The following is a 14,113-nucleotide window of genomic DNA, read 5'->3' as shown; positions in this document are numbered from 1 at the left end:
CTTGTTCATAAAATGTGTTTGAAGTCAAGATGGGCTCTTTTTATAAACTTGTTGGTCTGTCCCCTCTCAAAAAAGAGTAGTTCTTTTTCTTAAAATGACTTATAATTTCTTTGTGCTAGAATCAACAAAAACAGGTGTCTCATCAGAGCACTTTAATGAGAAAGGATGATATTTATGTATAACAATTTTAAAGCAAACTTTTCTGGGGATGATATCAAATGCAAGTAGCCTACACAGAAATAACCAGCTGCACAAATGCATTTCTGATAATTCTCTCATGTCTGGTGTGAATTTGGTTAGGAGTCACACTCAGCTCAGGCTATCACAGCTTCAGAGCTATTTTAACCCGCCACTGAATTAAAAGAAGCATGACATCATAAACTACAGTTGCATGTGTTTAGGTTATTTTACTGACTAAAATTCCTAAATTAGAAGGTAGAAAGATGCCAGAAGATCTCCAAGACATGTTGAATTTTAAAAGGAATGAAACTTGCAAAGAACAATATGTAGTGAATAATCTCATTTATGTTAAAATATAAAACATTTATCTGTACAAATGTATGGAGATGCATAAAAAGAAATCTGAAAGTACAGGCCAAAGGTTATAGAAGGTACCTCTGAACTACAGTTCTGGGATGGCAATGGGCTTAAAGGAAGGAAGTAAGCAAGAAGAGGCAGGAAAGGAAGGAGGGACTCAAGTCTTCAATTTTGCATTTTTTTAAAAGAAAATATATACCTGTGTAACACTAAAAGGGGCTTCCCTGGTGTCTCAGATGGTAAAGAATTTGTCTGCAGTGCAGGAGACCTAGGTTCAATCCCTGGGTCAGGAAGATCTCCTGGAGAAGGAATGGTTGCCCACTCCAGTATTCTTGCCTGGAAAATTCTGGACAGAGGTATCTGGAGGGCTACAGTCCATGGGGTCGCAAAGAGTTGGACATGACTGAGCTACTCACACACACACACACACACACAAAATACTAAAAAAGACCATAATGACATAGCCGGCAGTGTTGTTCCTGGTAGAAATAAAGACAACAGAAACACTCTCAAAACTTGGTAGAAATTTCACTTCGCAGCTACACTTAATATAGTTTAACCACTTACCCATAAGGAAGAGATTTAAATATTCACTGCCTCCCAAATGAACAGAATTCAAGGAGAAGGTGTAGAACCCCAAACACCCTGTGAACCAAATCAGCCAAAGAATAAGTGTCCTTGTTCCAATACTCCAGTCATAAAACAGTTCTGACAGGGTGTGCTTCTCAACTTGAGAGGGCTTATTACCAGCAGAACCATCGTGATCCAGTGACAAAATTTCTGACAGTTTACAGGGTCTCGTCCTATTCCACTTGGCCATCGTATCAATTACTTTTTGTGCTTCTTCATATTTTCCCCCTGAGATAAGCCAAAAAGGTGTCTCTGGGAGCATCCAACAGCACAAGACAAAGGGGACAGTCACGGAGGAGAGGACTATCTGATAGATCCACCAGGTCCTGACGAAGTAGCCCGTCAAAGCCACCACCATGGTTCCAAAAGCAAAAAAGGAATGCAAGTGGATGGACGCCCACGTCCGAGACTTCATGCCGACAAATTCTGTCACATAGACAAACACCACCACGAGATAGCCACTTCCAGACTGCAAAACAAAGCAGGGAGGGTGGGCCAGATTTAAGGTCACACACATAACTACTAAGGAGTTTGACCCTCTACAAATCACACCAGAAAGAAAAGAAAGCTTTGTTTTCTGAAACCCATATCACATTCATACAATGGAATTTAATCCAATCCATCCTTCTTCTTTAAACGTGTCCTCTCATCTCCCCACACCCTGTCTACTGCAAAAGGCAAAGCTTGAGTGGTTTTGTGTGATATAAATGTTAGACACTGCCTTTTGCTTCATTTCCTTTACAGTGTGAATTTACATCTCAGGTCCCTGCAAATATGTGTATTAATTTATCTATACATAGAAGAGCCTTTTTTATTAAATCCTAAATTCTAAATGGGAAAAAACCATTTATATAGTAATTAGTGAGAAGAAAAAAGATTTGATTAAAATTTCATTTTGACATGCAACAACAACAACAACAACAAAAAACAGACAAATTGGACTTCGGGGAAATTCAAAACGTCTTTGCATCAAAAGACACTATCAGTGGAGTGAAAAGGCAACTTATGGAACAAGAGATGTGCAAATCATATATCTGATAAGAGACTAATATCCAGAATACACAGAGAACTTCTAAAACTCAACAATAAAACAAAACCTTACATGATATTTGGTCCTGTCAGAAACATTCATAAAACATTCAGTCCACACCAAAAGGTCCTGGAAATTTGGTCCTACCCAAAAGACCTATAAGTATATTTGGTCCAAGCCAAATGGTTTTGGATAAGATCAGATATCAACTACCTTTTGGCATGGACCAAATGTCTTATGGATGGTTTGGATAGGACCAAATATCTGCTAACCAAACAAACAATCAAATTCAACAATGGGCTTGGATTCCTCCAAAGAAAATACAGGAATGGCCATTAAGCAATGAAAAGATGCTCAGCATCACTAATCATTAGGTTAAATGCAAATCAAAATCATGATTTGATATGCCACCTCATGGACATTAGGATGGCTAGTATAAAATAAAATAAAGTAAGTGTTGGTGAGGATATGGAGAAATCAGAACCCTTATGCACTGTTGGCAGAAATGTAAAATGGTACAACCACTATGGAAAACAGTATGGAGAGTCCTCAAAAAACTAAAAATATAATTGCCTTATGATCCAGAAATCCCACGGGAATATACCCAAAAGAATTTAAAGTGGGATCTCAAAGAAATATTTTTACACTTATTTATTCACAGTAGCTAAAATATGGAAGCAATCCAAGCTCCCATCAACAGCAATCCATCAACAGATGAATAGATAATACACAATGGAGTATTATTTAGCTTTAAGAAAAGAATATTCTGACATATGCTCCAACATGAATTAACTTTGAGGACATTACACTAAGTGAAATAAGCTAATCAATCACAAAAAGACAAATATTGTATGATTCCATTTATATCAGGCCTAGTATCTAGAGTAGTCAAATTCACAGAGACAGAAAGTAGAATGGTGGTTGCTAGGGGCTGGGGGGGAAAGGAGTATGGGGAGCTACTGTTTAATGAATATAGACTTTCAGATTTGCAAGACAAAAAGAATTCTGGAGTTGGATGGTGGGGATGGTTGTACAACAGTATGAATGTATTTAATATCACTGAACTGTAAATACTTAAAATAGTTATGATGGTAAATAATATAATATGCATTTTAGAACATTAAAAAGAATGGAGGAAAAACTTTATTTTAAAAGCAGGCCTATATTAAATTTAACAAAATTCAGATTATAATAACACTATGTGACTACTCAGGGAATAAACAAAGAATGAAACAAATGGATTTTTTTTGTGGAGGAGGGTGGTGGTGAAAGGACTAGAAGTTCTACAAAATTATTTCACATTTGACTTTTATTAATATAAATTAAATCATAAAATTAATTTTTGAAAAATCATTCTGGGGTACCACTGACTTCCCCAAAGTCCTCTCTTAATCCTTTGATATTCAAATCATACTCTTTTGAAGGCTTGTCTTGTCATTATCTTTATGGATATCATTTCTTCAAAAGTTAATTGGTCTATCTCTACCAGGTCCCAGTCGGTCAAGGGATCTGTATAGCATTCAGGCAGTTTTCTCCCGCTGCTTTCAAAGACTCTTTGTAGCTTAGCATCTTTTGTAAGATCTGCAATTTCATTTTGCATCAGAGTTGGAAAGAGGTTAGCCCAGTAGCAGTAAGCAGAGAGGTGCTTGATAGGGATGACTGTATGAATGGTCAGTTGCACATTTTGAGCTTTTATTTCCCCATGCAACCTTGTAATTGCAAGACTCAGATAATGAAGCCTGATAATGAGGCTTCCCGTATCGAAGAATCCAGTGGTTTGGTAAATTTAAACCTTCAAACACTACAAATTTCCCCTTTAATTCCTCACTAAGGTAAGCTATAACATCAGTCCTCAAGATATTTTTTTCAAGGCCAGTTCTTTCAGAGTTCCCTCCCACTTTTACCAGTTACTTCTGTCACTGGGTTCAAACAATCTATGCACAACTGCCTGAATAATTCTGAAAGACTCCTTGATCCCATTTGCACCTGTCACCTCCAGTAATAATACTCAATTCCTCACATCTACCCTGACCCCACCTCCGACACAGCAGTCAGAATGACCACTTCACCACTGAATTCACCGAACCCCTTCAGAGGATTCTCATTACCTTTAGGAAACCAGGCAAACCCTTTGTCATCTTACAAGGTCTGCCTAGTCAGCTCTCTCTCCTTCAGCCTCACCGTGCATTTCACCTCCTCTCTATTCTCCTGGTATGTAGACCTTCAGTTCCTTCACATCTCTGGGCCTTCTCACTTGCTACTCCCTCTGCCTATAAGGTTCTTCTCTCACCTATCCCTCAGACTAAAAAGACCCTGACTCTCTAGACTCCCCATCCCATCCCCCACTGTGTGGAGCCCCTCCCCCCACTGCTGGTCCTTACTGTCAACACTGTATGGATTTTTTACAATGGTCCGTCAGCATCTTGCCTTCCTGCTACACTATAGGGTTATTGAAACATCCTGGTCAGGTTTACTTAGCATGACTGTAGGTAGATCAATAAATATGCTGAGTAAATGAATCTGCCTGCATCTTCCCTAATCAGAATTGCATCACAAATATATTTCCCATAAAAACCAAAGGAAAGAGCCACAGAAAATTAATACCACATTTTACAGAAGTATTTATTCTATGGGTGGCTGTCTGATTTTCTTGGCTCTGGAAATCAACTCAAGGTATTTCGCAAGACCAAGAAGATTTTAGAATTATTCTCTTAATTATTCCAAAAGAGGACTCCACACTCTCTCAAGACCTATCTTTGCCTCTGCTGTACAATCATTCCCACCAGAAGGTCTATTATCAAACCTCACCCTGCAGCTACAGAGTCATTTCCTCTTATTCTGTCCTTAGTGGAGACAGAACTGCTGGTTGTTATCTCTTGTGTTAAAAACTCTCTGCATTCCCCAAAATATTACACTTTTTAAAGATACAACACCTTCGATTCTCCTAAATTGTTTTTAATGCATCCTTCTATCCTTGACCATCTAAGTGTGGCTTCTTAGGGGCCCCTCCTAGCTGTTGATGAGGACTCCAAAAGAGAATATACCACCTTGCCCTTGGAGGGGGCACAGTGACCTCTTCTTCTGAGGTTGAAGTCCTTGGCTTCTCCCCACACTCTTAGGTCATCTGCTCCGGTGAGAGGGGATGCATGCCCTGCTCTGTGTTCAGCAAGATCACAAGCTCCTCCAGAAGAGAAAACTTCACTCTGTTATCCTTGAACAGTGACCTCCAAAGAGAATCGCTGTTGCTGCTGTGAGGTAGTGTGGAGCCTGTCCGGAAGCCTCGCTGAGTGTGGAAACTCCCTGGTCCACTTCCAGCAACAGTCAGCTTTACTCCATGCCAGGTACTGAACTGCAGACATTTCCCTGAATCTCAAGTGAGTCCTGGTAACAACCCAGTGAAATAGGTATTCTTTTCTACAGTTTACAGATCAGAAGTTAAGGTTCAAAGAGGATAAGGCATTTGCCCAAGGTCACACAGCCGAGAAGCCAATATATGACAATGCTGGAATTCAAACACATGCCCTTTCCACTATCCTCTCCTGTTCCCCAGAACAAAAAGGTCTGAAGCTTTGTTTTCACCCTTCCTGCACATTATACAAATGACATTCTTAACAATATGCCTTAACTGTCTGTTTGGTTCATGCATACATTTAGACTGACATAACTGCTCAGAAGTAAAATAATTGGTAGCTATTATTTGTAGTGAGTATAAACAATGACTTTTTTTCTTTCTGTCCCCTTGTGCTTTCCTCTCTTCCTCTTGTTTTCCCTGTCTCTTCTCTATCTTTTGCCTTACAGTATTGGCTAGAATGGGCTTCCCTAGTGGCTCAGAGGTAAAAAATACGCCTGCCAATGCAGGAGACGAGGGTTCGATCCCTAGGTCAAGAAGATCCCCTGGAGGAGGAAATGGCAATCCACTCCAGTATTCTTGCCTGGAGAATCCATGGGATTCTCATGGACAGAGGAGTCTGGTGGGCTATAGTCCATGGAGTTGCAAAAGAGTTGAACACGACTGAGCAACTAAACAACAACAACAGTTGGCCAGAATCCCCAGTAAAATGCCAACTGGAAGTGATGTCTCACAGATCCCTGCTGCTAGTAATGGTGGAATGTGGATCACATGTCAGGAACAGAATGTGGATCACAGAGTCAAATGAAATGTTTCAGCCTGCTAAGCAACACTTTTTCATTTAACAGCTTCCATTCTAAGCATGCTGCTGCTGCTGCTAAGTCACTTCAGTCGTGTCCGACTCTGTGCAACCCCAGAGACGGCAGCCCACCAGGCTCCCCCGTCCCTGGGATTCTCCAGGCAAGAACACTGGAGTGGGTTGCCATTTCCTTCTCCAATGCGTGAAAGTGAAAAGTGAAAGTGAAGTTGCTCAGTCGTGTCTGACCCTCAGTGACCCCATGGACTGCAGCCTACCAGGCTCCTCCATCCATGGGATTTTCCAGGCAAGAGTACTGGAGTGGGGTGCCATTGCCTTCTCTAGGGCACTAATATTCTACAGAAAGACCTGGGCAGTGAACAAAGATTAGTCCTTGATCTCTATCTCACTAGATTCTCAATAAGCACAACTAAGAGAGTTAAGGTTTAATATAAAAATACTGCAGTGGAATTAAAGAGGCAAAAACAAACAAACAAACAGAAACCCCAACAACAACCCAACTCACGATAGCAAGAAGAAAGCGTGCGACTATGAAGCTGTAATAATCAAATGTGAATGCCGCCGCTATGCCAAACAAAAATACACCGGTGCTTGAGGCCCACAAAACAAGTCGTCTTCCTGCCCTGAAAAATAAGAATCACACAGTGGAAGGAGCAAGGTGTGGCTGCAACAGTTTAAAACATCCACTCTAATTCAAGAAAGATAAATTTTACCTATATTTTTAGTAGCTTATGTATTTGACTTATTTACTTTGGGTAAATCATGAGTTAACACACAATTTTTTCAAAAGGCCAGTTTTTCAGTGGCCAAGTCTCCACCTGAGCTGCGAATATACACACACGATCACTCTGGGTGGTCCCCAAAGGACCAAGGAGAGGGAAGATCTGTCCTTTCCCTGTCAGGACATGCTCTGTTACCTGCTGGGTCATCTTCCCTGCTGGGCTGGCTCTGCCCACCAAGGGGGAGGCAACTCTTAACAAGTCCCTCTAAAAACAGAAGTCTAGCGACATTCTGCTAGTAGAATAAGTTGCCTATTTGCCCTATATTTTCATAATTGGGAAGGGTATTTCCTTCTTTAAAAAGCAAACAAATAACAATTACATGCCTGCAGATTTAAAAAGTGAGATGTAATTCACATGATATAAAATCCAGTCTTTTAAAGCAGGGATCCCCAACCTTCAGGCCGCAGACCTGTACCTCCTGTCAGATCAGATCGGCAGCAGCATTAGAATAGAAATAAAGTGCACAATAAACATAATGCACTTGAATCATCCTGAAACCGTCCCCCACCTTCCCTGGTCCATGGGAAAACTGTCTTCCATGAAACCAGTCCCTGATGTCAAAAAGGCTGGGGACCACAGTTTTAAAGTATACAATTCAGTGGCTTTTTAGTAGATTCACAGAGTTGTGCAACTCATCACTATCTAGTTCCAAGACATTTTCATCCCTCCAAAAAGAAACTGTGCACCCAGGAATCATCATTTCTTATTCTCTGTTCCCTCTGTCCCCTGACAGTCACAATCTACTTTCTGTCTTTATAGAGTTGCCTCTTCTGGACATTCTATATAAATGGAATTGCACACTATAAGACCTGGCTTATTTTATTATGCTTTCAAGGTTCATCCATGTTACTGTACTTCATTCCTTTTTATGACTCATAACATTCCATTGGAGAAGGGAATGGCAACCCACTCCTGTATTCTTGCCTGGAGAATTCCATGGACAGAGAAGCCTGGTGGTCTACAGTCCACGGGGTCACAAACGAGTCAGACACGACTGAGCAACTAACACACAATATTCCATTGCATGGCTATACCACGTTTTGTTCATCTATTCATCCCTAGATGGACATTTGGACATTGTCCTTTTTTGGCTATAAGGAATAATGCTGCCATGAACATTTGTGAACAAGATTTTATGTCAAGTTATGTTTTCAATTCTCCTGGATATGTACCTAGGGGTGGAATTGCTGGGTCATATGCTAACTTTATGTTTAATTTTTGAGGAGCTGCCAAACTGTTTTCCAGGGTGGCTGCCCTAATTCTACCATCCCACCAATTTCTCCATATCCATACTTGTTACTGACAACACTTGTTATTAACTATCTTTTTGATTACAGCCATTCTAGTGACCAGGGGTATCTCACTATAGTATTGATTTACATTTCCCTAATGGTTATTGATGTTGAACATTTTTATATGTGCTTATTGGCCATTTGTATACATTCTTTGGCAAAATATCCATCCAAATCATTTGTCCATTTTTGAATTGGGTTATTGGTGTTTTTATTGTTGAGTTATAAGAGTATTTTATGTATTCTAGATACTGGACTGTCTTCAGCTATATGATTTGCAAATATTTTCTCCCTGTAAGAAGTCCCTGACAGATCATTTTAAGGCAAAAGAATACAGTCCTGAGATTTCAAGCAAAAGGTTTGCCCATTGTGGCAGAGAGTATGTAAGCAAATTGGAAACTGTCAAATTCACAGCCTCAGCCTGCTCTGCTCCCACGAGCACTAGCAGGGATTGTTGGCCCTACATATAAAGGTTTCCCAATCTCATTTGAGCCCTGAATGTCATTTTAAACTATTTTCATCCATCCCTCTTCTACCCACAACGTTTTTGTTCTCTGTAACAGATGAGCAACTCTCTTGATGGTGAGCAGAGAACAGAGAACATCAAAGAGAAAGCTCTGCAATTTCCTGCTCTTCCCAGCTGCCAACAAGACCTGCTGCTGCCTGCAGCCTTTTTTCCTTCCCTCCTGTCCAGAGACACACACCCTTTTCTCTTCAAATACATTCTGCAATCTTTGTATTGGATCATGTCTCTTCCCATCTCCTCTGAGGCCTTATTCTACCAATTACTTCTACCAATTACTTCTACCAATTACTCCTCTGACTCCTCCCTTTCAGTTGAAGTCTCTTCTAGCCAAAGACAAGAACCTTCTCTGGATCCCCATCATTCCTGTAGCCACCTTGCATCTTGCATTTCCTCCACCGATGGACTTTCCAAAAGGGAGTATCTATCTCCTCGACTCCTGTTTTGCTCCTCTCCCCACTGACAACCCAACTTCCATCCTTCCCAGGAAGTTTATGAAGCAGAAGATTCTTAAAAACTGAAATGGTAACTTCAGTCACCAAATAATAACTATTTTACTAATAGACTCCACTTCTGTTGCAATTTCATTATTCAAACCCCATCTCCTGAAGGGGATGTGGGAGGTGGGGGGAAAGACCTGGGTCCTCCTCCCTTTAGGCTTCCATAGTGGAGAAGGCAATGGCACCCCACTCCAGTACTCTTGCCTGGAAAATCCCATGGACGGAGGAGCCTGGTGGGTTGCAGTCCATGGGGTCGCTAAGAGTCGGGCACAACTGAGCAACTTCACTTTCACTTTTCACTTTCCTGCATTGGAGAAGGAAATGGCAACCCACTCCAGCGTTCTTGCCTGGAGAATCCCAGGGACGGTGGAGCCTGGTGGGCTGCCGTCTACGGGGTCACACAGAGTTGGACACGACTGAAGCGACTTAGCAACAGCAGTCTTGTCTCCATGGCCTTCACTTCTAATATGGCCCCAGACACAACAAAGCCCTGTAATTTTTCTTTCGACGTGTTTATTGGTCCTATGTGACTAGCACACACTGAGGGCAGGGATTTCCGACCTAATCAGTTGTATTTAGGTTCCCAGTGCCCAGGACATGCCTGTAAAATTCACAACTATGGTGTCAAATAAATAAGTTTATCTCTGTGCTCTGGGACAGGCACTAAAAGTGTGGTCCATGTCCATACACAGACGAACTCTGCCTTATTTTAAGAGCTATATGTTCATTTTAAAGTATATTTTTTAAAAATTTGGTTGCTACATCACAAAATTTCATAGACATCACTGCATAGGGCCAGACTATCCTCCTAAAAAGCAAGTCTATTTAAAGAAAAAATGTTCAAAGTAATAACCAGTAGCTACTGAGTGGTTATATGTCCAAGGTACTTTTCTGTGTTAATTTTGCAATAACCCTCTGAGACGAGTATTGTTATTTTCATTGCCAGCTTACACACAAGATTCTGAAATGCAGGTCAGGCAATGAGCCAAGGTCCGCAGCTAATGGCAGAACACAGGCCGACTGTCTTCAGAACCCACCCCCTTAATGTTATTTTGTGTCCCTAAATACCAGATCAGCAAAGAAGTACGTATTTAGATAGGAAGTATGAAAATGACTAAAGTTTTGAACATAATTCCCTGTCCCCTAAGACAATGAGATGAGAAAACGAACCCTACACTGATGGATGGATGAAACAATACAAAAGACTTCACGTTACCTGTCGGAGAGGTAGCCAAAGATCACTGCTCCCAGCAGGACTCCAAACATAAACGTGGGCTGGATCAGCCTTCCAAACCACTCTCGGTTACACACCAGGTCCCACTGGGTCACCACAGTGCTGAGCCACTTGCTTCTGTCGTAGATGTAGCCATCCAAGCAAGGGAAGCTGCTCTTCTGGCCGCTGTACTCATAGTCCAGGCTCGACTGGTCATCCCTCCGGAACCTCTGACAGCTGGTAAGCTCCCAGATCGCCCCATCCTGCAGCTGCACGAGAATGCGATCCTCACGGCCTACGGAGAACTGGGTCCAGATGTCCTCCAACTGCCAAGTAGAGAGGTCTTGGAAAAGAACCTGACTCACATTGCCTGGGGGCCTACAGGTATGCTGGGGGGACACTGACAAGAACACAGAAGCCAAGTAGTGGATACCACAAGAGATATTTTGGAAGGCACATATAAAATAGAGGAATATTTGGTATCTGCAAAGAGAGAGGAAAAGAAACAAGTTATTATAGCTGACCTATGGGCTAAAAACACACACACACACATAGGCAAAAACGGAGAAGGGTCTCCATTATGCTTAGCTTGAATAAAGGAATCAGTTCAGTTCAGTTCAGTTCAGTCACTCAGTCGTGTCCGACTCTTTGCGACCCCATGAATCGCAGCATGCCAGGCTTCCCTGTCCATCACCAACTCTCGGAGTTCACTCAAACTCACGTCCATTGAGTCAGTGATGCCATCCAGCCATCTCATCCTCTGTCATCCCCTTTTCCTCCTGCCCCCAATCCCTCCCAGTATCAGAGTCTTTTCCAATGAGTCCACTCTTCGCATGAGGTGGCCAAAGTACTGGAGTTTCAGCTTTAGCATCATTCCTTCCAAAGAACACCCAGGACCGATCTCCTTTAGAATGGAGTGGTTGGATCTCCTTGCAGTCCAAGGGACTCTCAAGAGTCTTCTCCAACACCACAGTTCGAAAGCATCAATTCTTCGGTGCTCAGCTTTCTTCGAAGTCCAACTCTCACATCCATACATGACCACTGGAAAAACCATAGCCTTGACTAGACGGACCTTTGTTGGCAAAGTAATGTCTCTGCTTTTTAATATGCTGTCTAGGTTGGTCATAACTTTCCTTCCAAGGAGTAAGCATCTTTTAATTTCATGGCTGCAATCACCATTTGCAACCAAATCCTGTTAGGGACCTAAGAGGCATCCCATAACGACAACCCTATGAATATGACTGAGAAGGTAACATACATCATATATGACATACAATTTTATACTTCAACTCCTCCCCACTTCACAAATTCCAGTGCTCAAACTCGACACAGTCCCCACAAAGAGCAGACAGATTTTTTTTGTGTGTGATGTTTGTTTTGTTTGTGTGAAGTTTACCTGCCTGCCCCTGGAGGTGTTTAGGTTTGGTACCTAAGTAGTCTCATCACCTGGAGAGGCTCCCCTGCTGCAAAACTCACATTGTCTGACCACAGCTTCCCATCCTCCCAGCTCCCACGCCCCTCCCATTGGCCCCATCCCTGGCACTCTTCAGAGCTCCAGCCTTTGGCGCCCACCAGCTTCTCTAGTTTACTGCCACCTTCCTGGCCTCACTCCTTCCCCAGCCAGCCTGAACCCCATGGTAGTCACTAGTTTTTTCCACAGAGCTGCACGAGTTCTCTATTCACGTTCTCCATTCACACCCAGTCCCCCCAATAGAGCGCCTCCCCTGGCAGGCCTCTGAAGCTAGGATCTGTCTTCTCTGCCCCGCCCACAGGTGCTGAGAAGGTCTTAAGCACACTTTCAGTTCAAATTTCCCTTTTCCTGTCACAAGGATGTGCTCTGCTTAGTCTCTTGGTCATGTCTGACTCTTTGTGACTCCGTGACCTGTAGCCCAAAAGGCTCCTCTGTCCATGGAATTTTCCAGGCAAGAGTACTAGAGTGGGTTGCCATTCCCTTCTCCAGGGGATTTTCCCGACCCAGGGATCAAGCCCAGGTCTCCTGCGTTGCAGGAGGATTCTTTACCACCTGAGCCACCAGGGAAGTCACAGGGATAACTTCCTAAAAAAAAGAAAATCCTACTTCCTTAGGTGTCTAGCATTCTAACAAATCATGTTCTCCTTTATAAAGATTGCTGTCCACCAAGTGTCTACCCAGCCCAAGGCTCCTTCAGAACAACAGACTTAGACACAACACATCACTATGCCCACAGCCAAGAGAAACACTAATGGAAAAAGAATAGACAGGAAAACCAGAGGTAAGTAAAAGAAAGATGACCAGAACCTCCAGGAAACAGACCTATGCTATCTGGGTGACAGGTAAAGAAAATTACATTCAGTCCTAGATTGATATCATTCTACATAATAGAACATGCCTGTGTATGTGCTAAATCGCTTCAGTCGTGTCTAACTCTTTGTGACCCCATGGACCGTAGCCTGCCAGGCTCCTCTGTCCATGGGGATTCTCTAGGCAAGAATACTGGAGTGGGCTTCCACACCGTCCTTCAGTATCTTCCCCACCTAGGGATTGAACCTGCATCTCTTATGTCTCCTACATTGGCAGGCAGGTTCTTTAACACTAGCACTACCTGGGTAGCCCACAGTAAAACATAACTAGTATTATACCACTGTGGTTAACAGTATGGACTCCAGAACCAGACTACCGAGGTTTGAAGCTTGTCTCCGGTTACTTACCACCTGGGTCTTTTGGGCAAGATCCTTACCCTTTATGTACGTGTAAGTGTTAGATACTATGATGTTCATAAGGTGAAGTCAAAAAAGAGCCTAAAAGGGTCATATGCTGCTGCTAAGTCACTTCAGTCATGTCCGACTCTGTGCGACCCCATAGACGGCAGCCTACCAGGCTCCGCCGTCCCTGGGATTCTCCAGGCAAGAACACTGGAGTGGGTAAAGGGTCATATACTGACTGAAAAAAAAAAAAAAAAAGCCACCACCTATATCCATACATCTAAGTCAGCCACAGGCTCATCATTCCAACTCTGAAATTTTAAACTCTCTCTGTCTTTATTCCAAGATAACTCAAAGATCCAGGCTCTTAGTTCCCTCAACACTATTCCTGAATCTCAGTTTCCTCAATTCCCTCTGACATGGGGCTTAAACCGTGGAGAGTTTGTAACTTCAATACAAACTTGTATTTTGTATTGAACAACACGTAATTCTTCTTAGGTGTCCTGCTTTCCTCTTTTAAAGGTGATTTGGACAGTGTTTCCTCACCTTGGAAATGACCAGTGAGAAATGAGAGACAATTAGGGCTTTCTACCTAACACTGTCGCTAGGTTTCCTTAAGACTAGATAATAATACACGATAACCTCCCTCTCTATTTATAGACAATAAAGAGACCAATGAGAGTGAATGCCAGAGAAAATATGGGCTGCTATGATATGGTCACACTATTTTCACCTTTTGCTATAAGCATTGACATGTT

The 14,113-nt window shown here is 42.3% G+C and overlaps 1 protein-coding gene across 2 annotated transcripts in view; it reads right to left on the bottom strand.

The window, feature by feature from the left end:
• SLC22A16 (solute carrier family 22 member 16) overlaps positions 1 to 14,113 on the bottom strand; it is a 35,205-nt gene that overhangs the window by 18,931 nt on the left and 2,161 nt on the right. For both annotated transcript variants that reach the window (NM_001076324.2, XM_015472816.3), the window contains exons 2-4: positions 10,677 to 11,156; positions 6,869 to 6,986; positions 1,105 to 1,636 (exon numbers count right to left, since the gene is read on the bottom strand). In NM_001076324.2, coding sequence (NP_001069792.2) covers positions 1,105 to 1,636; positions 6,869 to 6,986; positions 10,677 to 11,156 — 1,130 coding nt within the window. The remainder of the gene's footprint in view (positions 1 to 1,104; positions 1,637 to 6,868; positions 6,987 to 10,676; positions 11,157 to 14,113) is intronic.

The sequence above is a fragment of the Bos taurus genome, chromosome 9 (assembly GCF_002263795.3).
Source record: "Bos taurus isolate L1 Dominette 01449 registration number 42190680 breed Hereford chromosome 9, ARS-UCD2.0, whole genome shotgun sequence".
Classification (NCBI taxonomy): Eukaryota; Metazoa; Chordata; class Mammalia; order Artiodactyla; family Bovidae; genus Bos; species Bos taurus.
This window is presented reverse-complemented; position numbering and strand designations above follow the sequence as displayed.